The sequence below is a fragment of the Toxotes jaculatrix genome, chromosome 4 (genome assembly GCF_017976425.1).
Source record: "Toxotes jaculatrix isolate fToxJac2 chromosome 4, fToxJac2.pri, whole genome shotgun sequence".
Taxonomy (NCBI): domain Eukaryota; kingdom Metazoa; phylum Chordata; class Actinopteri; family Toxotidae; genus Toxotes; species Toxotes jaculatrix.
The window spans coordinates 19,318,964-19,344,794 of record NC_054397.1 but is presented as its reverse complement, the minus strand read 5'-3'; the positions used below and the strand labels follow the sequence as shown (position 1 = coordinate 19,344,794).

Below are 25,831 nucleotides of genomic sequence, written 5' to 3'. Positions count from 1 at the left end.
CTTTTAAGTGATGTATGTGATCAAATGCCCCTGATGCCACAGCCTGGTGAAGACAATGAAAATACAATAATATCTTTTTTAGCATATTTACAGTGATATTGTCAGCAGAAGTTAAAGCCAGTATAAGGCACAAATATCTGGTAAACGTTTATTATCCTGAACTCAATAAGAGGGACATCTTAAAGATATAAAACTGGTACAAAAGACAATGAAATCAGAATATTGAATCTGTTCAAAACCGTTTGTTATGTTACAACCTTTTGTTTAGTGTTACATCTCTCACTTCTGGTTTTAAAGAAGTTTGCTGTCAGATACAGTGTCCCTTTCATCTTAGCTGCTGGCTCAGAGAGACACGCCACACACACCTAAACACTAAATCATTCCTCATGAGGGACGTTAATCTTTACTGAAGTCATTCTCTCACCAACGGTATTCCTTCATCCTCATGACATACATTTGGCACGTTTATTTTCACTTCTTGCCCAAACATGTTACACTTTGTTCAACGTCAACCCGAACAGGCGCACAGTGTTTGCCACTTTGTATTTCTGCATGTCAGCAATCAGATTTTAACAGCCGTAGCAGCTGCTGGAGGAAGTTCAGCTTCAGAATCCAGTGCATTGTTTTTATTTTGGCTACTTTTCAGCTTCAGTGCAGATCATCAGAGGGGTTTGGCTTGGCGTCTGCTGCTGCTGTGTTGTTACAGTTTCTCTTACAGGAGCCTAAATAAAAACTCCTTATCTGAGCTATCAGGTGATGGCAGTCAACATGTACGGCTTTGTTACCCTAGAGCTCTCAGCCAAAATCCGTTGGCACTAAAACCTGCAGATCTTCTCATATAAATTAGAAGTTATGTTTTATGAAAGAGTTTTGTGCCAAAGTGAGATTGTGACATGCCTTTCCAAGACAGTTCACAGTTAAAAATTAATCTTAATAAGAGAGACAGCTGGTCACATACCAGCACAGATCGTTGTGCTAAGCCGGGGAAGAGAGTACCTATTTTAGACATTTAGGTGTTTTAATTAAAGGAGAAGGACGTGTAGTTGGCTTTAAACATAAATGCATCACACTTCTTAAGTAAAAGCATCTTCTCAGCATTAATTCTAGTGTAATATGAATGAGTGTGTGAATGAGATCCACGTGTAAATTTGCAGAACAGTCAAGGATGGAGAATAATGCTGTGAAAATCAAACAGCATCACCTATAATTTGGTTGGCAGGTTGTTGACATCTCACTGGCTTGTTTTTCTTCTACATGTGTCACCTTTGATTTGGACCACATCCAAGTATTACAGGAGAAAATGTGTGTGTACAGTGTTGTTTTTCTCTGGTGGTTCGTTAGTCCGCCGTGGGTTCAGATTGTCGTCTTTGGGTTCAGATTGTTGTCTTTGGGTTCAGATTGTCTTTGTTTTCTGGTTGGTGGATCATCACTCATCACTTCACAGAGTTTTCAAACCTACTGAAGAACCAACAAAAAATAAATAAATAAATAAAAACAAAATCGGTTAAAGTTTAAAGTCATGAGTTTCATTGTTCATTGCAACAACCATCCATCTGATTCTTTTTATGTATAAATATAGTTATTGTAAAACTGTTGTCATTAGTATAATAATGTTCACCCAGCCTTAGTCATCAGTCATACAGCTTGACCAGCAAGGAGTAAAGTTTAGTGATAAAGCAACAGACAAAACACCATTTTACAAAACTATATGAAAAAATGGCATTTGATAATTTCATTGATGTCTTTGTAACGTGTCAGTAAATAGAAGAATGAAGAAAACTTTGAGCGAGCTTTGAGGTTTTTCTGGGGAGCATTTTTAGAGAATCACATCAAGCAAGATATAGGTTTGTCAGTAATAGTTTGCCGCTTTGCTGAGACACGATCAGCTCATCAACTCATATCAACAGAAAAATGGACGTGAGAAAAGACGTCTGGTTTAAAACTGAGCTTTGCTTCAGGCAAGACCCTGAATCACAAACAGCTGTTATGTGGCTCACCCCGACCTTTGACCTGGGATCATTAAATTGTGATGTTTCCGTTTTAAAATCGTTTCGACAATGTCCTCTGACTTTCAAGGCTTTTGGTGTTTCAGTTCACCACAGAGCCAGATAACGCTGATTCTGAGGGGCCGAAGTGGCAGCGTAGGCCGTGCAGGTTTGTGTGGCTGCAGTTACACTGCTGCCAGCCAGGCTCATAAACACTGACCTTTAGTACAGTCGCCCGGAGGGGGGCGGCGGGGTGGTAAGGGGTGTGAATGAGGGACATAAAGAGAGAGAAAGAGAGAGAGGATTGTGGAATGTGGGAGAGAGACCAGAACGTGAATGGATCAAAGAGGAAAAAAAAGAGACAAGAAAAAAAGGCTAGACTAGACAGACACAGAGAGGGAGAGAGGGAGAGAGAGAGAGAGAGAGGGAGGGAGAGAGAGAGAGAGAGAGCGGGAGCAGGCAGGAAGGAGGAGTAGTGATTAGTGTGTGTGTGAGCCTGGACTCTGATTGGTCTAGCAGCTTGTATATGTGTGTTTGCCTGAATCTGTGTGTGTGCTTCTAGCCAGTGGGCGGGGGATTAAGCCCGAATCACGTGGTGCCTTTAGCTTCTTTTCCACACAAACACACACCCTCATTTGCTGAGGGCACACGTACACACACATACACACACACACATATCCTCTCACATATACACTCACAGCTGTTGATACTTCTCTCACTGATGAACGCAGAGGCAGCCGAGGAGCAGAGCCTGCAGGAATCTGGGAGAATCTCCTGTCTGCTGGCAGCTCGATCAAAGAGCATCTGTATGGAAAATCTGAACGGACAAGTGGACCGACTGGTTCTCTGACTGTCGCCCGACTCTCACTTTCTGTCTTTCATATCCCGCTCTTTGTCTCCGTCTCTCTCTGGGACTCAGTGTTGGAATTTTGAGCGCAGACAGTGAGAAACAGAGGAAAAATAGAGACATGTGTTTTGCTTCAGCCGCCTACTACCACTGCCTGTTCTCTTCCATTCACTGACCAAGGAGGAAATACAAGGTTGGTTGGGCTTGGCTTATTTGTCTATGTACAGGTTGCTTGCGTCATTATCTGGTTGGGCATTTGGAGTAGTATTTGGTAATTTGATTCCTCAGGTATATTTATTTTTAGATATTCTAGTTTTTTTTTAAGACACCCAGTTCCATTCATTTCTATTGATAAGAATCCAGTCTTCTGTTTTTGTGTTTCCATCCCTAAAACCGATTTGTAGTTCTAGGGGAATTCCATGTTAGTGTGGCTGCCCGGTGCTGTCACACATGCTAACGCACACTCCTGCACTATAAACACGCTTGGCAGTGAGTGTGAGCACCAGAGGAGATTAGCTCTGGCTATTATCCCTAATGTGTATAACACTAGAGGCTGTATGTAAAGGAAGATACAGCTGAGTGTTTTAACGTCATGGCAGCAACAAGAGTTGTCTTCAGCACGCTTTTAATTCAGTATGTAAAGAAGTAATTTAGATGGAATGCCTGCAAAAAAAAAAAAAAGTCCAAATAAGATTTTATGTGTTGCAATCTGCACAAAAACCAACTGCTGCACCGACACAAGGTTGCATGATGAACAAACTCCAGGAACTACAATCAGATGCTTCCATGTGTCAGTTACAGACAAAACATGGACTGCTGGCACGCTGGTGGTCTCTGGAGAAGAGTCTCCCTCGTCTCATAGTAAAGCCGCTGGAGGATCTGTAAGCCGCTGAGCATTTGGCTCCAGTTTCACTGCCAGATCTGTCATGCACTCATGTTTAGACATATACACACCTACTCCTCTGTGTGCATATGTGTGTGTGTGCATGAGTTGCTTTCACAGGGTTTACACTGCAGGTCACCGTGTGCGTGTGTGCTCGCTCTGCCATTTACAGTGTGTGTGGATATAATTAGCCTACGTACAGATTCTTTCCTGGTATTGTTGCTGTAGGGGTTGAAACACAACCCAAAAGGCTGTTTGTCTATTTTTAGGGGTGGCAGCTCGTAGAGACTCAAGCAGCCGTGCTTTGAAGCTTCCCTCGGGCAAGCTAAAGATATGAGGTGTGGGTGGGTGGGTTTGTGGTGTCGGTGGGCGTTTTATCGGTTGTGTTTGTTTTCACTGCCAATAATATTAATCAGTATTATCGTGACTCTTTTTTGTTTTTGTTTGTTGTATCTTTCTACTAAGTTTGCATATGCCAGGCATCTTTTACAGAGTTTTAAGGACCGAAAGTAAAAGACGAAGGGAGATAAAGTCAGAGAGAGAGAATGAAAGATGGAGAGAGATAGAGAGATGGAGAGAGATGCAGCGAACCAGAGAGACAGGACCAGACAGAGAGATGCAGCAAGAGATACATGAGTAGACATAGGTTTCCAGATTAGCCAGCTGTCATCAGATGAAGATGGAGAGTTGTGTGTTGTCTGGGCCTCTGGCTCTCATCCAGCTCCAAATGTCAGAGCACTACTGAGGCATTATGGATGAACATTCTGTCTTAGAGGTATACTTCAAGCTTCCATAATGGAGATGAAGGAGGGAAGCTAAATTTATCAAATGGAAATAAAAAAAAGACTGGAAAGCTTCACTGTTGCCTCACTCTGTCTCACTTGATTTTTAAGTCATTTAATTTCTGGCCTGACTCATATTTTGTTCTGTATCTGCCCACTGCAGCGTGTAAACACTTTCAGCTTAAAACTAATTAAAAACACATAAATGCTTGTTTACATCAGTACATAACTGCAACCACTTGTTACTACAGAAGTATACACGTTTGTGCAATGTAGGTGATTAGCTGATTCTTCAATTAGTTGACAAGCAACTATTTTTACCTTGTTTTCACCTTGAGCCTGTATGTGTGTGGACACACCTACTGTCGCAGGAACGACCACAGAGCTGGTTTTGAGTAATTTGGCAGGTGTTTATCTATCTGTCTGTTTGTGGTCACGTGTGTCACAACTCATGTAATAATGTAGTAATGACTAATGAGTACTTGGAACGTCGACGTGTTGATGGGTATCGCAGCTGGTGTGAATATTTGACACTTTTCAAGACAAAATCCCAACCATTTTTTAGTTCTAACTTCTCAATTGTGAGAATTTGCTTCTTTTCTTTGTTTTAGTTACTCGAGAAAATAATCGTCAGGTTAACCAATAATGGAAATAATCTTTAATGGCAGCCCGAGTAGAATGTAGTTTTGTCTTTGCCTTAATTTTTGTTGTCCACTTATGTATAAAATACTACAGAATCCTGCAGAGTATTTGGTAAATCTGTACCTGACATGCAGTAACAGCCTATTGCTGCCTGGAGTTTAAGGCCATGCTTGATGGGAGTTGTGTGTCCATGACTCACACTGTTCATCAGTAGCTCCTAGTAACCAAAAACATGTTAAGGAGTCTTTGGTTTATTGCAGTGATTGGTTTTATGGTGCTCTTTAAATAACTGTTTATAGATGAGAAAGTTTTCATGGACAGCTTCCCCACAGATGAAGACGGCTTATGTCTGCAGAGCTGCTGAACATGCGTGAGAGAGGGGGGGGGGGGGGGGGTCACTAAAGGTCACGGGGTGAGAGGTTGCGGTCACCTTGCCTCAGGCTGCAGTCACAGTCTAGCACCCCTCGATAAACACGGCCTGCCCCGTCTATCTGCCTCAGAATAATGGAGCTTAAATCAATTACAGCACTGTCCTCTGATGCTGATATTTTTAAAGGGCAGTTGTGTCTCAAATTTCCATTTGGTTGCTGAACTCAGTCAAAAGCTCTGGCATTGTTGTTTAATTTGAATGTGGTTCATTCAGGAATCACAAGTGAGCATCTGCCCGCGAGGCATGAAATTTAAATTATAAACACTGATGCTGTAATACAAGGATCAGATTTCATTCAAACTCAGATTAATTGTGCACTCTCTCACATGCACACACACACACACGTACACAACCACCACCACAGCCCCCCACCCTCACCCTCACCCTCCCAAACCTCCCAACCGTCGATCTCTCTGGATGTGACCAGACCAAGAGGGCTCGGGACTGGGACAATGTTCTATTGACAGAGACAGAGAGATGGGGTTGAGAGGGGGGGGTCATGCTGGGAACTGCTGGAGTTGTGTGTCTTATGACAGAGCAGGGATGGGATCTTGTACTGAGAGGCAGGGTTTAGAGCTTGGAGGGGCGTGTGTGTAACTTTATTTTGGTGAGGCTACAGCTGTTGCATTGGGCCACGCTGAATTCCACTCATTCAGCAAATTTCAGACACGAGCTCCAACTGTCAGTCACTTTCTTTGATGTGCTTTTGATTTTACTACATTTTATTTACTTTTAAACATTGTGGCACTGAACCATCTCTAAGTAGGTGCAGCTGCAGGTCAGCCTTCTTCGAATTATGCACTCTACCTTTTGTTTTACACTAAATCACAATACTGCTTCCTGATACCATGACTTTGATTAATCCCTACCTGTTCTGTGTACTCAGTAAGCAGAGTAGTGCAGGCAAGCAAGAAGATGAATTCAGTATCAAGTTACATAACGCTGCGCTGCCCAGCTGTCGTCAATTAAAGAGGATTTTTCAGGTGGCTTTTATTCTTTTCCGTTGTAAAGATCACAGCATTAGCAGGGGGATCAGGAACAGAGCGAGAAGTTTCCTGTGTTCCCACTGGATTCTCTGTCTCAGTCTACAGATAACACCATATAGGAAATGCTGGTTGCTTAAATGAGTATTTTAAAATGTGCTTTACTGAAGCATTACACTGCATTAGGGGTGTAAGTTTGTTCTTCTTCCTACTTCTTAGTATATATGTTTTGCCACATCTACAAAAACATGGAGATCATCTGCAAAGCAGGGTTGAGGCAGGGTTACCATATATACCATATTGGACTCATTTCAGCGGGAAATATTAAATGGATTACTGTAAATGTCATGTCTCAGCAAGGTGGTTTTATTCCATAGGAATAAGAGGAATGGAAAAACCCACTAAAAACTCTAGATGCCAGGGTACACGTTCATCCACTTGGAAGGATTTCTTTTAGCTCGCTGTTTGTTTGGTCTGAGGATGTCTCCTCTATACGTCGAGCTGTGAGTCACTCCGCTAATCTCAACTCATCTTTTTGAGTGGCATTTGACCTGAATGAGTAGCTTAGTGTGGTGTGTCAAACCAAATCACCTCATCTGGCTCCCTGTTTCCCACCACACCAAGTTAACAGCGGAAAAGGTTAAAAGGGCACAAGCAGTCGGTTCTGACAGAACAACCCCTAAATTTTCAACTGGCCTGCTGTCAGATGACCACTGGGCTTTTGAAGACGGAAAGCAGCGGGATCTCTTTCTTAAACTCTTTCTTGCTCTCTCTCTCTCTCTCTCTCATTCCTCGGCTCCCCAAGCCAAGACACCATCTGGTAGAGATCCCATAAGCCCCGCCTCTCCCTAATACACCACCAGCTTATGGTCCGCTAGTACAACTGCAGCCGCGCAGCAAGGGATCCTGGAAAATGCAGTTTTATATGTTTTGTCTTTCTCTTCCCTGCCTCCTACTGTGAATTCATCTTTTTACCCACTCCAAAGATGTTATGTGTTTGTCTTTTAAAAAATGGAGGAAAAGTTGTCCCATTGATGAAAGTTAATGATTAATAATTTTTGGTGTCTTCAAGTTAAGATCCCTTATTTTTAAAGGAAATTTTGTGCAGGGAAGATGGGACATGTTGGTCATTAACTATTGCACTAACACGAAAAGAAAATATGTCTTTTTTTTTTTTGTTTTTATTGCAGTATTTAGTTTTTATTGTTGTTTTATTGTCAGTTTCCCCTAGAATTTGTTTTCCATCACAAAGTCAACTCTCTCACAAACATAATGAAGTTTGGCATATTTTCAAATGTATTTCCTTCTGCTTTTATTGGCTGTGTTACTTGGCATGACTACAAGGCATTAAGAGGGTCAGTCACACTTGCTGATTTTACTGTAATGATTCCTGTATCCGGAAAAATGTTTGTTGTTGTGCCAGCTGACCTGAGAATGAACACTGGGAGTAAAACCACCTGACCAAGTCAAGGCCTGGATGTTAAAAACAAACCTCTCCTGTCCTCCTTGTATGCTTTGTTGGGTGTTGTGTCACTGTGACCTGGCTAATGCCTACGTGCAGCTGTGTCCATATGAGTGTCTACAGTGTGACACAGTGTGTGTCTGGAACAAAACTCTGCTGCCAGGACAGTGCAGGAGCCTGTTTCGTGCATCAGACCAAAGAGCAGCGTCTCTCTTATGTCCACTAATAACACAAACATTCTTCTCTTGTTTGACAAAAACACATTGTAACTGTGTGTCATCTGCTGATAATAGACAATTCATTATCTTATTTATCAGTAAATTGCATTGGAATAAGACATTTTCCATTAGTCTTGACAGTTGGATTACTATTTGCTCCCTCTGTTGAATAACTGCTTGCATTAGGAAGTTCTTCTTGTTAAAAGAGTGGCAGCAATAGTTTAACTCAGTGAGCAGTGGATATTAGACGTCAGAGGTGTGTCCATCAGTAAAGGCTTTGATGTTTGCATGGAAGTTGTTAAAGTCTAAATAAGGCAGCATCAAAATTAAACTTTTTTGTGCTATGAAATACGGTACATATGAGGCTTTTTCCACTTGCCTTTCAGATGAAATGATTTGTTTTCTAACATATCCGACTCTCTGGTTGTCTTCTTCTCAGGTGTGAGTCAGAGCGACAGTCATAGAGCGAGCGAGCGAGCGAGGCGAAGCAGGCATGAGTGCGGACAACCATCAGGGGGTGGTGACCACCCCTCCCCCATCTGGCGGAGGGACCAAGGAGCGCTACTTCGACCGTGTCAACGTCAACGATCCTGAGTACATCAGGGCGAGGAACATGTCGCCTGACCTCCGGCAGGACTTCAACGTTCTGGAGCAGAAGAAACGCGTCACACAGATACTACAGAGTCCCGTAAGTTAAAAGGCAGAAAAGGGAATATGTCCTGTCCAGAGAATATTTCTTTATACTCATAAATGGAACTGAAAACCTATTAAACAAGGCGTCATGACACATTTTGGTTTCCTTCTTACCTTCAATAGATTTGGGCTTATGGGCATGTCACAGTTTTAAGTTTCAAAGTTGGGGTAATGTATGAAATTCATTAATGGGGGGACACTGTCTAGAGGAGAACAAGACATGCAAATGTTCATTACCTGCTAAAGTGGCTGTTGAAGAAGCTCTTGTGTACAGCTTCAGTTGCATAGTCACTACTCAAAGTCTCAGAGTCCTGTTAGGTGGGAAGGGTGCTTTCTCGTTTGTATTGTGCATCAGGCAGAGCCTAGACAGTCCTGACATGTTAATGAGACTGGTCATGTAGGGTTCGCCCTGGAGCATGCTGATCACAGATCAATATTGTGGAAGCAAAAGTCTGGAGCAGCGGGCTGGAGCCGTGGTTAGCAAGTGGGTTTGAATCCATCGACTGGCTCAGGCCTGTCTGGGGAATTTAGGTAAACTGGCCTCTTGCTTGTCAGTATAAACATGAGAGTAAATGTGTTTGTGTATATTTCTTTGGCCCTGTGATGGACTGGGTGTCCTGTCTAGGGTGTTCCCCAAGCATGCTGGAATACACTTTAGCTTCCCACAAGTTTGAACAGGATGAACAGTTTTATTAAATGGATGGACTGGATCTTTTGCCAAAGAAGAACGGAGTAATTCTTATTAAAAACAGTTGAGCTGTCAACATTGCAGAAGACCCAATAGAGAACTTGCTGCAAGCAAAGAACTTTTCACCTCACTGACTAATACTTTGGGTAATAAGTTCCCCTTTTTCTCTTTCTGTCGGTTATTTATTCCCCGTCAAGTGATTTCTAAAGAAGCCACAGCATTGAGTGCATCACATGCACATGTGTGTTTTGTGCTTGTGTTAATGTTGTGACACTGACCACAGAATCTCAGCAGTCAGCGGCCCGCAAACACCCTAATATAACCACCAGCTACCACACCCTTGCGCAGGCTTACTGCTGGAGCTCTCCAAGTGCCCTCCAGGCCAGCAGCTTTCATGCTGGGTCAGGTTTTGCTGCAATAAACAACTCGGTGAGCACGGGGGCAAATTTCAGCCAACACAAGTAATGTTGTTGTTTGCCTTTCTTTCCCCGGAGGTCTGAATTCTTCAGAATTACTGTCGCTCTATTGGCTAAATTTGATAGAAGTTTTGGAGGTACAGTTAGAAGTTTGAGCCCCTTTGGGACCATAGATACCATTTATTTAGGCAGTTGAGATTCTGTAAAGGCAAATCATGGGGATATTGTGTCTTTGGTGTAGCTTTGTTGATGGCTGCAACCTCTGCCAGGATCTTAATGCAGTGCAAAGATTGTGATCAAAACAGAGAGGGGTTTAAAGAGAGCACAAGCTATAGTAACACTTGACTTGACGCTGTCAGGCTTCACAAAGAAACACATCATACGCACTAGATTTTAAGCTTTATTGAATATTTTCTGTACCTCTGGATTGGTTTGTTTCCTTCTTGGCCCCAAATGCATTTGCACCCCAGTCAGGAACTCAACACCTAACTCTGTTAATTGCAGTCAAAGTCAAGCTCATGAGCTCATGTAAAGACAACACAGTGTTGTCCTGTCTTGCTGTTTGTGTTGTGCCCTTTGAACAGTTGCATCACCTTGTGTGCAGATTTTACAACAAGCCCCCTGCCTTTCAGTTCAGTCGACACAGTATTAGGAATATTTACTCTGCACTGTTGACTTAAGGCTGGTCTCTGACTGAAGTACTCCTCACTGTTTACTTTAGGATCTTACCTTTGGAGATGCAAGGTGTGTGTGTACGTGTCTGTATGCATTTGTAGCTTGAATTACTTTGAAGTGACAAACACACTTTGGCGGTTTTAGAGTCAACAGTGACAGATTTATGGTAAAGTTAGGTATAAGGATAAGGTTAGATGCTGCTGAGGCAACAAATGCCATGAATGAATGTTCCTCACAAGTAGAGTAACAGAAGCGTGGAAGTGTGTGTGTGTGTGTGTGTGTGTGTGTGTGTGTGATTGATATTGGGTAGTGGCTGCCCTGTGGTTTGGTCTGTTCTTTTTTTAGCTTTAAATATGATCCACATTCTGCACATGCCCAGTGCGGTTTTCTTGGCATGCTGCGTTTTTGTGCCAGATGTCTGGAAGGGCAGGAGCATGGTGCTGCTGATGCAGGTTTCCACTTGATACTCTGTGTGTGTGTGTGTGTGTGTGTGTGTGTGTGTGTGTGTGTGTGTGTGTGTGTGTGTGTGTGTGTGTGTGTGTGCGTGTGCGATTAAGTACCACAAGTACAGTTATGGCTGAGCAAATGAGGGAGTACATTTAAGGGCCCTGTTTTATGCAGACTGCAGGGCACTGTTGGGTTGCTGTGGAGCATCAGGGGCCCGGCCTTCACTGATATGTTTTATGGTGTGTCTGGCACAGCGGGCTCCGGTTTATCCTTATCAGCAGCACTTCAGCATGTTGAGAACAAACAGAGACAGCCAGTGAGAGAGAGCTGTCTCATTGGCCGTTGAGCTTGTTGTGATCAGTGGTTCCAAAATCAAATGACCTGAGCCTGACAGCACCAGTGCAGGGCAAAGCAAAACTTTACAGTGCCAGCTGCAGTGTTTTATCAGACAGATCTCAGTCTGCATTGTGCTCGTATATATTCATTGCATTGCCACTCTGACACCTGTTGGCTGGTTTGTTTTGTAGAGCCTTTTGACCGTTGTGTTATTTGGGGTGTGTTGTAGTGAGACTGTAAACCTGATTGTAACTGCTCTAATTAATATTTTATATTAATGGAATATTTTATATTAATGGTTCAGTGTCACTGGTCTTATCAGTTCCTTTTCTAGACACAACAGGCAGCTGTTTGCAACAAAAAACAAACAAAAAAACCCCCACTGTACACCACCTGTACACCACCCAGCAACATATTAGAGATAGACAACACTACCAGCTAGCTAGGTGAACATAGTGGTGCATTTAGCCACTAAAGGACCAGATATTTCCCTCAGACTAAAAACAGAGAATAAACATTGGACTCACATTCACCAGGTGGCTAAAAGCTCAACTACAAATGAGCAATAATGTTGACTAGTATCTGCTGCACCCAAAACTGCCAAGAAAATCAATTAATACTGCTTTAAGTTTAAATTTTAGCTGTTATTTTTCTGTTCTGTACAATTTTCCACTAAATACTTTTGTTTACAACTCACAAAGGCTGTTTGTTATGGTGTCTAATTACTGTTATTTCACCAAATGGACATCATAGGTTACCCAGCACAATTATATTATTTACCTCTACATCACACTGTGAGTGTCTGCTTGTTGCTCTGCCTGTGTGTTAAACATGCGGTCATGCAGTGTCGTGTATATTATTCCCCCTTGATGTGGTTTTGAACGCGGGCCAACCAGCTCTCAGTCAGCAGTAACAGGTGGCTCCCTGTGGGCTGCAGAGTGTTTGCAGCCCTCACATCGGGACAGTTGACCTCACAGCGCTCATTTACTCATACTCAGCTACAAAAACAACAATAACAAATGTGTGTCACCAGCTGGACGTGGACACGTGCGCTCGCTCCGCCCCGTCTCTGTCCTATCGTTTCTATTTCTTCTCCATCCTTCTCAGTCTGTTGCTCGCTTGTATTCAGCTGCGACAACAACAATGTGCATGTCACCAGCTGCATCTCCACACATGTGCCTCTCTATCCTTTCTCTCTCTGTTTGTTTTGATTCCAGTGTTATGGGACTGGTGGCTGCTCCAGATTACATGTTTTCTAGCTCTCAGATGGCAGGTTGTATTTAAAATCGGACCAATATAGATCAGGCGGGACTGAATCAACTAAGCTGACTTCATTCACTCGCCTCATTCATGCAGCTATGTTTACCTTTAGAAGTCAAAGGCTGCAGGCTCACCTGAAACCCTTTCAGTGTCTTCTGTTTTTTTTTATCATGTAGTCCCTCTCCCAAGCTGCCGGGACACTTACATTGCCCCTATGAAACAACAGTATGCTTAGAGACAAAGTATAAAAACAAATGGGCAAAGGCTGAAGGTAGAGGGGGAGGAGAAGGAGAGTAGGCAAAACATGAAGGAGTCTCAGGTCACATAAAACATGTAACAAATACATATGCTGCACAGTCTCTTAAAGCATAAATATTGATCACATTTTTCTACATGGTAGTCTACAAGTATTGTTTTCATCTCTTTTATAGAAATTACAGCAACAAAATCCTCACTTTGTCATGTTTTTAAGAAGAAAAAAGTTCCTTTAAAACAGGAGTAAATCATTTGAACTTCTCGTTAATGCACGGATCAAACTGCTTTAGCTTTAATATTACTTGATTTTCCTGATTATTTAAAATTACACATAGAAGGAAGAAAGAGAAGGAAGAGAAGAAAAGGTTTTTTTGTAGAAGGCTTTTGGTGGTTATGTCAGCTATCATAAAGAGTGTTTTGTATGACGTGCAAGGTTTGAAATTTGCCTTGAGGCGGTTTGTGAGGCACATTGAGGTGGTTTTCTGTTGCATTTCATGCGCAAGAAGGAGCTTGGATACAGATTTTGGCTGCAAATCCAAGTCTCATGATGTCACGGTTGGTAAATCATGATATTAATTTGTTAGTGTTCAATTCTGTGGTCAAACCTCTCTTGCTCTCTCTCTTTTTCTCTCTTTAGCTGCTAGGAACTGGGTTGCAGTGTCTCTATTTGCAACCCAAAAGTCAAAAAGGTCAAAAGCCCTCAGAAGCTTGAGATTAAATCAGATGAAATTGAATTTGAGTCTCACTTCCACATGCTGCTTCTATTTTCTGCGTCTCCGCTCATCACGGTCTCTCCCCTGCTATTAGGTTTTCCTCTCTTCTCCTGCATTTCTCCTCTCCTCTTCCAGCGTGTGGCACAGTTTGTTCATCATCCATAGAAATGATTTTCTGATGCCAAGTGGTAAATTTACTCAGTCTCATTTGCACTAGACCTGTGGTTTTCAGAGGAAGTGCACATTTTCTCCTCTTCCCTCCCACTCGCCAGAAAACACAAGTGGATAATTTACGGTGCTTTGGCGGGTTCTGTCGAGAACCCCGTCGTGTGAGGCAAATGTCACGGCTGCTCTCCATTATGTTTTCCCTTTTTCTTTTTTAAAGTCCTAAGGGCTCATTTGATAGAACATTAGTGGTTGAACTTACTCCAGAGACGCTCTTTAATAGCGTCTTTGCTCTCAGAGCCATGTCTCTGCGGCCGTGTTTAACTTTGGCATTTCACGACATCTCTTGTGTGCTGAACTTAGCAGAAACCTCCAGCAGTGGAGCAGTGCCCTCAGGATTAGAGGGCAACATACTGAAATGTTACTAAGTCCACTCTAGCTCATGTGCAACTTCAGAAGGATAGACGTAAAGTCAAAAGAATCCCCTCTGTGCTGCGAAGATAAGCTTTACACTATGCTTTAGTTTAGGTTTTAGTGCCACAGCAATCCCAATAGAGCACTGATACTGGTAATATCAGCACTCTGTAGCAATAATACCAACTCAATCAGCAGCCCTTGTATTGACACACAGGATATATTTATCCACACATACGATATTGAGTCTTTATACACTGATACGCTTTCCCATCAGTTTTAATGCAATAAGTGTAAATGATCTCCTGTGCTCAGATTTTCCTGTCGGGGTGAACAAGTCTATTCCTCAAGAAAAAGGCCAGAGGGTTTATGCAGAGTATGGAGACGTTGCAGTCGGGAGTCAGGGACATGTTTCACTGACGCACACTCAGAGGTTAGGTGGGGGGAAATCAATAGCATTGACAAGCTTCAGGCAGGCTCTCTCCTACTTTGTAACACTGTCTCATAGGCGGCTGGAAAGAACAGCATTGTGCTGACACAACTGGGGAGGCTGTGGCTGAAATTACAGGCCTCACCTGGCTTGTGTGCATTTTTGCATTTTAGAGTAAAATGTGAGTGTGAGTTTGCCCTTGAGCTTTTATCTATTTTTCTGTGTATGTTTCAAAGAGTCTTTTCACACTAAGTGTGTTTAAAGAGGTTTTATTCAGACTTATTCAGAAATACTCCTTAAGTTTTCATTTATTTGGCCAGTTGAGACCGAGATACCTGAAAATGGAGGTCACAGTGTTCTTCCAGGTGAACTGTGATGTAGTTTTGTAGGACTGAGAACATAATCCTAACCTGCTGCTGGAAATGACCCCAAAACACAGTGTTTGTGGGTGTAATTTAGAAGCTAAAGCCTGGTTTAGACTCTATACACTGACAAGCTACTTGACTTTATATGGCTATTGTTTTCAAGACTTGCTTTGCTGTGTTATTGCCAAAGCAATAACCACATTTTACAATGTTCTTAATTCAACTCTGCTGTAGTGAGTCAGATGAAACCATAATAGTGCAATTTCACATGAGGACACACAAGTGCGTTTGTGAGGTAATTCTGGAAACCATCAGGAGTGACACACGCCTCTTTGATCAGGCCAAAAGAACAGACGTGTAGGATCGGCCCTGTTCCAACAAAGTCGTAAAGAGTCCCGTCTTCCTTTCCCACAGGATGATGTACAACAGCTTAAGCATCACCTGAATCAGCAACAATACCTGCAGCAGAAACAAGGGATCACAACAAAAGGAAACTTCTCTGGAAGCCATGAGACTCAAGCTCTTGGAATACTAGAAACTTCCTGTTACAGTAAAAGGGCGAAGTTTCTATTGTCCCTCAGAGAATGTGAATCAGACGACCTAAAATAGGCATGTGAAGAAGTATTTTTGTTCTCTGTCCACCAATCGGTCAAGTGGTGATGAAGTCCTCTTATCAGGACGCATCCACCCTAATGCTAATGTCCTTATGTAAGACATGGATCCTGACAGTGGAGCTTGTCTACAGATCATCCAGAGTGCCCAGTGAAAGCAGCTAAAAAGGCAACATTCCCAGTAAAAACTAACAAAGTAATGTGATAAAGACTTTGATTGAAGACAAAGAATGTCTAAAACACTTTGTGTGTCAGACTGTGTTGTGCCTCAGATGGACCAGTGTTGATTTCTAAAATCAACTTTTTGTTACTTTGCATAAGTGGCCATGTTTTACTACTGCCAGGTTTTGACTCCTCCATTGAGCGATTGGACTAGCTCCAGTCTGCACGTCAACTTAATACTCTCAAGACTGCTACAGTTCCATTTTGAAAGATTAGCTTTTGCCATTTCAGCGCTGTCACGGAAACATTTCCTCGTTTCACTGATTGGATCACATTTTTCTCTCCAGTAAAGTGGAGAGACCTGCTCAGGCTGGTCATCTGTGATTTTAATCTGGCCAGGTAGATAGATAGACATTTGTGTTATTCTTTCACTCCAGAGGTGATTATCCTGTAACTGTGACAATGCAATATCATTTTTTTTTAGTGCCACCTGACTTCCTGTCTTTGGGTTAAAGTGGGAGTGTGATTTTAAAAAAAAAAAAGGAAAGAAGACATGCCACAGCAGCTAAAAAAACACACTTGATGTGTGATGTTATTTTCATTGCTCCAGATGTGGGGGTTTTGCCTAAATATTAATGATACGATCCACTTTAGGCCCCGGGATTAATCTGTTTAGATGATGGGAATCAAATCCCTGCTGTCATAATCTTCTCGGGAACGCACACACTGTAGAGCAGATGCCTGTTTGTTTGTGTGTGTGTGTTTCTTGATGTGTGTGCTTTTTAATAGGTTTACAGCCCCGTAACTTTATTGTTTTGGTTCACTCTCACCATTTTCATAGCATTGTTTTCATCTGTTTTCAGTGAAAAAGCTCTAGGGAAAAACTGACTGTACACCACCTACCCAGCCCCGAATGACAGACAAGTTTAGCAGCTAGCTAGTGAACATAGTGGAGAATTTGGAAGCAGATATTAACCTCAATAGTTAGTGAATACCAAAAAACATGCGTAAATGAGATTGAATAATGGACGTACATTCAACAGACAGCTGGAAACATCACTCCAAATTAATGCTAATGTTACTTTGTGTCAGCTGAATGTGTAAATAGGCAACTGTTAGCCAGCAAGTTTCCTATATTTACTTAAAAGGTGATAATATGTCAGTGTTATATCTACAGCATGTACTGCTGACCCCAAATAGTCAAAAAATAAATTTATGCAAGTTTAATAGTACCGACCCAAAACAAAGTAGAGTCACACAGAATCAGCCTGAGCTTCAAGTGTCTGTGCTCTGGCTCCATAAAACTGTGCCTTTAGCACTGTGGCTCCAATGTCAGTGTGATGGCACAACAATCTCTGGAGCACAAATATCCAGAACAACAACAGCAACAGCTGAAAAACAAAAGAACCCCGACCCACCACTGTCAAACATCCGCAACAGGCCAGTTGCCTCAGCAACCTTGCCATTAGGGACGAAGGAATGTCTGGCTGGGGTTCAGAACCAGCGGTGCTCCAGTACTGTATGTGTCCTGACATGGGGGGGGGGGGGGGGGGGGGGGGTTGGTGGTTGGAGTTGCTCCAGTTTTAACAAAACACCCCCAGATGGGCATAAAACCAAAGGCCCCAGCTCCATTCGCGTAACAGTAATGGACCATCCCATGGGGTGACTTGAGGGGACGTGGGAGGGAGAGATGAGGGGAAGTTAAGTGTCAGAGATGTTTTTGTGCACAGACACAGCTCTAATGGGAATGTGTTGACTGTTGCATAAGCACTGAGATTAAGTGAAGGCATGAATATTCGATGCCCTGTTAGAGGAGTCATTGCACGGAAGCAGGGTCATGACCTGTTTTCACTGTCACATTGCACTGATTTTGTCATGACTGGTTTTCAAATTTCCAGCAGGAAGTTAAAGTGGATTCCCAGGCTGTCAGTAATTGTCAGTTAACTCTGGCAACCGATAAAATGAAGTTGAGTTACAGCTAAAACCAGATTGTAATTCCTTAAAATGTTTGTTGTGCATGATAGCAGATCAAAAGGTGGACCAGATGGTGAAAACAATTAAAATGTTCAGGAAAAATTTAGTCAACATTCAGCAGTGGTGGAAACGTGGAAGTCTGAGTAAAATAATAATGCATATAGACCAAAAACTGTTATTTGCTGACTTGACTAATCAGGCCAGGTTAATCATGTTTGATGCCTTGGTTTTGCAGCAGAGAATTTGTTTCCATATCATAAGCATGTAAAAATATAAATGTCTATTTTCTTGGCCAGTGTTTGTTAAAATTTTATCAATAGGACATTTTAGACAGTTTTGGAACTATAAATTTCTGCACAGGGTATATTAACCTTAAATTAACCATTCTACATCAGAACATCATGTGTTATGGCCCCCTTTACTGTAGCACATGTAACACATTTACTAATAGTGCTCTTTAAATGATCTGGAATTTCCTCAAGCTGAAAGATGCAATGCAAAAAACACGAAATACAGATGAAAGTATGACAGTCAGGGTGCTCCTGCAGCTCAGGGCTTAAGATGCTGATAACAAATTGCTATGGTCCAATCTGGTTCCAATCTGCTCCAAGAGAACTTTTCTGGCATCTTTCTCTCCCTCATTTCCCATCACTGTCGCTATCAAATAAAGGCATAATATGACCCTTAAAGTAATCATTTTTAAATGTTTTACAGTTAAAAATGCATTTTCTTGCTGAAATGAGATCATGTCAACCTTTCAAAAGGTTGTATACAGTAAATACTGTACGTTTGTCTGTTTGGGTCTGCGTCTTGAAAATCCTCTGCACAGGTCACAGGTTTAATTACATTAGCCAGTAGGGAAAGGTGAGTGTGCCCCCTGAGAGGTTAACAACCCTATTAAGATTATCAGGAGCTATGCATACAGTATTACCTCGTCTGCTGTTGCCTGCTGCAGCCTGGGTTTGATCGGAGCTGTATGCATACAACATGTCTGCAGTTGTTACACAGCCTTCAACACACAGACACATTTCTGTGATCGCGGTCCTTGATATTTTATGTATACTTAGAAGTCTTGTGATTGCGGTTTAAACTTTTGATGAGCTGTTGCTCAATGAGGAAAGTTTTCTTTGAAGGAGAGTGAAAGCATCAAATCATACACAAGTTGATATGATGTAATGCATCCAGCAGTGTGTATATCTGCTCTTGCATAAGAGTATGTCAGTATATACTGTAATGTGTCTGTGAATTCAGCTGATGACTGTAGTCTGGACATGAGGATTAGCCACACACACACACACATACTCTCCCAGTCACTTCAAGCAGCCAATCATCTCGCAGGTTGCGAGTTGGTCCGACAGCCAGTCCCGACTCAGCTTCTTGTGCAGCCAGCCTATCGTGGTCCAACTTGACAGAGCCCTTGTAGGACGATTCAGATTGACACCCAAGGAGCATGTCTAATCTGCGATTAACGCATCTCACTCGCTCTTCCTCTTTGTATTTCCACTCCTCCTGTCTCTTTCAATGTTCCCACATCTTTTTTACGCTTTCATCGCTCCTGTCACCACTAATCCCCCACTCCCCCCCCACACACACTCTTATCTGTCTCACCATCATCTCTCATCCTTGTTTTTTCCTTTTTTTTTTTTAAATTTGACTACAGTTCCAGAAAGTTGATGTATCTGAAGTACCCACCTGTAAAGTTAAATAAATGTTTTTTTTTTTCACTGTTTAAGCAGCATAATGCCTGATTGAAACATCCTATCTTGTAACTCATTGTAAAGTTCTTGAAGGTCTCTATTTATGGAAATCCAAGGGTTATATTTCTAGTTTTGGACACATTGCATCATCTGAGTCTCATATTATTTCGTCTCTCTCAACTCTCTCTCTCTCTCTTCTCTTTTCTCCCAGGCTTTCAAGGAGGAGTTGGAGAGTCTGATCCAGGAGCAGCAGCGGAAGGGGAACAACCCCACCGGCCTGCTCGCCCTCAGACAGATCGCTGACTTCTTCATGGCCAGCTCAGTGGCTGGTTTCAGCACCTCCCCCCTCAGTGAGTGCACACAGCGCTGCAGCTCGTTACTCCAGGCAACCAGACTCTAACATTGGGCAGAACATGCCAGCTTTGCCCAGGGTGCAACCACTTTGAACTGCACTGAAAAACAGAGACTCAGCATCAGCGTTTAAAGAGCTAAAATCCATACGCAAACATGAGCTTTGTGCACTTAAGGGCATAAATACCCTAAGACGACCCAACCCCAAACTCCGGAAGAGCCGCGCATTTTTCTCTAAGTTTTGATCCTCTGTGAGTTTTGTCCAGGAGCCCATATGTGAAGTCTGCTTCCAATCAGATCGCTGGAATGCACAACTAATGCTGAATTACACATCAAGGGCAATACATTAGTTCAGTTCAACTATTCCTTAAAATACCTGCATAATGAGTAAGTCTAAGGAGGTGTGGCAGTAAACACATTTACTAAGGATTGAGTGTTGTTAAGAACATCTCAGGTTGTAAATTAGTAATCTGTTTAACATGGAGCCAGATGTGTCAGAGACAGTACATTATTGAATAAAAAAACAGATGTTGGACAGTGATCCTGTCAACACAATGGTAGATGATGTCAACGAACACACTACTGAATTTAATTTGTTGTTGCAGGCTTAAATACAAAGGAGATAAATTTGTTTTAATACCAACCCAACCAGCAAACATTGTCTTTTTTGAGTATTATTAGCTTTTGTTTCTCATTTGAATTCTGCTCCTTCCAGGTCTGGGGATGGTCACTCCCATCAACGACATGTACGGAGTGGAATCCACCACGATGGTGAAAGGCGAGAAGCTGACGCGCTGTAAACTGGCCAGCCTCTACAGACTGGTGGACCTGTTCAGCTGGGCACACTTTGCCAACTCTTACATTACAGTAAGTCACCACAGGAAGAACCTTGCCTGATTAGAAGAGGACTTACAAGTGTTAAGGGTTGGGGTTTATGAAAACAATAAGAAAATATAGAGTATATGCTGATTGATTAAATGAGATTTTATCTGTGATCTGTCCCATGTTACACTCATTTGCACACTTTGCTTTTGGCCAATGTAGTTTTAGTATGTTCAGCGTTCTGAATAGAGACCATTGATTCAGTCCAAATTCTTATTCTTCGAAAACAGCCTATCCTCACTTAGGTCAGCTGAATCTGTTTAATTACATAACAAACAATTGATCTGACTTTCTTTCCTCAGGGCCGAGTCAGTAAAGAGCAAGACCACATCCTTATCATCCCCAGAGGACTGTCATTCGCTGAGGCGTCGGCATCAAACCTGGTAAGAAAAACGAGCAGCTGTGGACCATTACGAACATAGATATTTTTACTCAGTCTTAATAAATGTAATTTTATTCCCACAGTAAAACAAAAACAGTTGGAAATCACTGCAGTAATTTAATTTAACCGAATAAAGAATCAAACAATCATGTCATTCCATTTCATTTCAAGTTAACCTAAGTTAGACTATAACAAGCGAAGGATCCAGAGTTGGGGGATGAATTACTTTTTTAACAAAATAAGACATTTTTATTGTATTTAAGTGTCGGTGTAACTTTGGAAGTCGAAACACAAAGAAGTAATATAGCCACGGCACAGAGACCATTTAGAAATGGATTTTAAAGCTTAAATTGAACTTGGTCAGACTGAAACAAATAAAATAGTTTGTAAAGGTCTGTGTATGTTTGCCAACAGCAACTCAGCGTATTGAGGTTTTGGCCTTCAGTGAACAGGGCTAATGCTTTTCCACTTTGTTTAATCAGCTGTTTACTTCCTTGAATATACTTCCTTGAATTGTGTAAAGGGGAAAAATAGATAATCCCCATTTCAGTGTTTTGGTTTTCCGTAGGCACAACAGACGTCTCTCCCCCTCCCAGTGTCTCCCTCTCTCTGTACATGCATTTGCTGTTTTCAGTGTCACTGACTCTCTTTTCATATGCACATTAGTCTGACCCTCTCTCTGCCTGCTGCTTTCCTATAGCAAGTCAGCAAATACTGTGGCTGGTTCAGGTTGTTTGTCTCTCTAGTTTCACTTCAGAGAGAGCGCATGTTGTCACAGCGCTGGGCATGCCGTGCCAATAGATGTGTAATAATGTGTGTAATAATCTGTTGGCAACCCCGTTTCCTCCTGCCTCACATTTTAACTCCCTCTAATTCAGTTTCTATTTCCATCTGTTTTCCTCTTTCTCTTTCTCTCTCTCTGCTTTCTCTCCCTGGTTTCCTGCCAACATTGTATTTCTGATTATTCCAGTGTATCAAGTTCACAAAGCTAAAAAGACAGAAATTAATTAGGTTTTCTCAGTGTTAAAAACAAGATTTATCACTTTGATTTGTGGTGTAAAGAAAAGGAATGTATGCCCTAAACAGTTCTTTAAACATGCTAAATGCATACTAAATAACCTTAATAAAATAATGGCTAATGCTTGATATGATAATCCAGGCTAATGGTTTAATTTCCGTCAACAAAAAAAGTATTTTAACAGTAATATTGTGTATATATAATAATGCATGAAATCAGAAATATCAAACACATGAAATTGACATGAAAAAATTGCCCTGTAGTAAGAAATTCTTTGAATGTTCTTCGTGTCTCTTGTGGATGCGGTTTCTTTGATATTTAAGAAGCATTTTTATTTTCATCTACCAAACTGAGCCACATAACTCCCACAGAATTCGCCTTTTATATCTTGTGACATTACAAAAGTTTACATAAAAGTCAGTTCACACTTTGATCATATCTTCTGTCTTTTTCATTTCTGTTCGCTTCGTTCTACTTCCCTCCTGCTTTATCTTCAACACCTGTGCAAACACACACACACACCTGTGTTAATGTAGCTGCAGGTGTGGGCTGACAGAAGATGTAGCAGCCACACTGCTGACAGGCAGATTTCACTGTTTGACCTGCCGGAGTTGTTGGCAGGCGCAGATATTGATGATGATAATGAAACTCAGTTGAAGTTCAGCTGGTAACCTGCTTTCTGCAGGTGTCTGATAGCAATGTCTTGCAATGAGTGAGGCAAATTCCTTGCTTACTTGCGCTTTTTAAATTTTTAAATTCAAATTTATTCTTTTCAATATGCAATCTCATAAACTTGGTTTTCATTTCTGCAAAGCACAAACAGTTATTTATCAAAGCTGCCCTTGAGTAAGATCTTTTGCAGGCTATTCTCATAGGAAATATTAATTTATTCATAAGTTACAATAGAAACTGAAAACTTCCCCTAACAGCTGCATTTATTTAAAAGTGAAATAAAGTGCAAAAATCTAATATCTGACTAGCTAACGGTCAGCTGAAGCTAAATCTAAAACATTTCACCACCATCACATCATACTACTGCTGTCTGGGTTATTCTAGTTGTAACTAATAGAATGAAAAAGGGTAAATAGTTGAAGCTGTCAGTTCTTTCACAATTGTGAAAAAATATCAAGGCGGGTAAGTGATACTATACAAGGGAGCAAAGTTTTGTTTTAGGAGGTAAAAGACTACAGACATGTTTTGGGATATTGATTCATCGGTCAGCATTACATTAGCATTTATGTTACATTAATGACCAAAACAACATTTTGTAACAAAAAGATTTTACCAGTCCAGAGTTATTTTTGCTTTGTTTCCTACCAAGATTATTTCAAACTGAGCAAAAACTATAAAAAATATAAAAATGCACACTGTGAAACTTTTTAGGAGTCTTAGTGACAGAAAGAATGTGCCACTGGAAAAAGTTTAACTAACACAAAACACTGTTCAAGTGTTTAATTAAAGTTAAACTAAAACAACCACAGTATAGGAGATCATTCAAAATTGGCTATTTATAGTTTGTGCATCTGGACCACATCCATCTCTGCTGTGGTTGTCTATGTGAGAGCATTGATTACAACACTGCAAATGTCGGCAGACGGAACAAAATTATATAGTCTATGTAAATCTTCCTTGACTCCTTTTTTGTCCGTTTGTGTTTTGATGCCAGCCTGTTGCTTCTGTGTTTCCCTGTTTCTCTCTGATCCCCTCCTCTTCTTCTTCTTCTTCTTCTTCTCCTCCTCTCTCAGTCTGTTTTGATCCAGCAATCTCTATAGTTACATGACTGAGTTCAAGCATTTAGAGAAGCGGACAGATTGATTAAGTGGAGGTCATCCAGAATAAAGAGTGTTAGAGGTTGTGTTGGGGTCAACTGGGTGGAGGCTCCAGCATCAGAAAAAGGCTGGAGTGCAGTTGGCTTTGGTCGGTTTCCATCTGCCTCTCCCTCTCATTGCCTCTGTTTGAGCTCTCAGGTGAAGGTGGAGTCATTTGAGTTCACAGAGAAGCAGTTTGGCCCATCTCTGTGCCTGTGGTGCATTCAGTTTGGTTAAATTTGAATTATCTGTAGAGTGAGGGAGCAGCATTTTGAAGGACGTGACAGGGTGAACTGATACTGTACTGGACGTGTGATGCAACCCGGTCGATGTTCGATCGTCTGCCACCCAGCTGTGTCAAAGATGGCGCTGTTTAGTTACGCTTGGCTGGTGCCATTCACTTTCCTCTGCTGGGTGAAAGACCAATAGACAGTCATTCATCCAAACATCCATATGGCTGTTAAAAGGCGGAGCGCCACTCAGGACACGTCTCAGGATTTTCCACATGAGTTGACACAGAGATCATCAACAGGCTGTGAGCTCCACCGTAGTGTTTTATTGAATCGATATTTGTCTTCATCAGAGCCCATGAAACACCCGAGTTTTTGTCCTAATAGCAAAACATATGTTACTTTCCAGACTATAGAAATGTTCCACAATTTTGTATGTGAAGCCAAACTCATAAACACAAACATAATCATGCAAAGGCTACAAGAACCCAATAAAATGCCATGTTTGTTTGAAAGTTACTAAGAATCCGAAGCATTTTGTGTTGACGTTTGTTGCTCGAGAGTTTTCAGTGCTCTGTGGAAACAATTTTGTTGGAAGAAAGTGGTTCAGTACTCAAGGCTAATTTGGGGGTGTCAAAAATGAATAACTTTGTGGGTTTAGGAGAAAGAAACTGTTGTTTTGAATGTTAATTGAAAGAGTGAAAATATGATGGAAAATAATTAAGGAAACTGGGGATGGGAAGAGAGTAAGTAACCATGTGATTTCAATTGTGTTAATAAGTTTTCTGGAATTTAACTGAAGTTTGTATTGTGTATGCTAAAGATTCTGTTTAAAAATGACAATTATTAACAAAACCCAATCGGTAAAAAAAAAAACTTCCCAGCCTTGTGATGTTTCCAGGTATGAAGCTGCTCCCCAGGAAAAGGATGTTTTTCCCAGCCAGTGATAAGATTTAAAGAAATTTGTCGCTCAGAAAAAAGAGTGAATATTTTAAGGTCCTCTCACAAATGCTGTTTCTCCATATTTTAGCAGAATTAAAATATTGATGCACCAGTTATTTCTAATTCAGGTGTCTGGTTTCTTGTTGCACTAGTTTTGTGTGAAGGAGACTCATGAGGGAACTCCCTCCCTGGTACATCGTCTGCTTTTAAAAATTACTCCTGGAGCACAATTTGTCTCAAAGAGCAAAGTGCAACAGAAATGCTGCAAGTAAAGAAAAAAAGAAAAAAAAAAAAAGCTAGAGGTTCAGTGCATATTCTAGAGGCTCTACCTGAACTGGGTGTATTTCATTAGCCTCAGACTACATGATGGATGCCCCTTCCTGTGTTGATAGCACACGCTTGGTCTTTGTTTTGTTAAAGAGAAATGTGAGCTTGTAGGTTCTGGCTCGTATCACAGAACAACATGTGGTTACAGTGATGGCAATTCTGTACAAGGTCTGCAGGCAAAGCTGGGTTTTCTGTTCGTTATTTGGTTTTACTGCGAGGACTGACATCTGCACTCGGTTTTGTCATTGCTCTTCCATCAGGTTTTATGCTTCACCCTCTCTGTCCAGTTGTCTTTTCTCTGGTTATCTAACTCTCTTCCCTCTGGGTCTCTGCTTCTATCTTTGCCTCCACTGCTCTT

General features: G+C 41.6%; 1 protein-coding gene across 7 annotated transcripts in view; it reads left to right on the top strand.

Annotated features, from left to right (window-relative positions):
- The window catches only part of add3a (adducin 3 (gamma) a), a 98,340-nt gene that overhangs the window by 55,423 nt on the left and 17,086 nt on the right, over positions 1–25,831 (top strand). For 4 of the 7 annotated variants that reach the window (XM_041035575.1, XM_041035573.1, XM_041035574.1 and 1 more), the window contains exons 1-5: positions 2,637–3,025; positions 8,672–8,920; positions 19,745–19,883; positions 20,600–20,751; positions 21,069–21,149. In XM_041035575.1, coding sequence (XP_040891509.1) covers positions 8,726–8,920; positions 19,745–19,883; positions 20,600–20,751; positions 21,069–21,149 — 567 coding nt within the window. In that variant the 5' untranslated portion in view covers positions 2,637–3,025; positions 8,672–8,725. Of the gene's footprint in view, positions 1–2,636; positions 3,026–8,671; positions 8,921–19,744; positions 19,884–20,599; positions 20,752–21,068; positions 21,150–25,831 lie in introns of those variants that run through there. The other 3 variants (XM_041035570.1, XM_041035572.1, XM_041035571.1) reach the window with 1 other exon arrangement.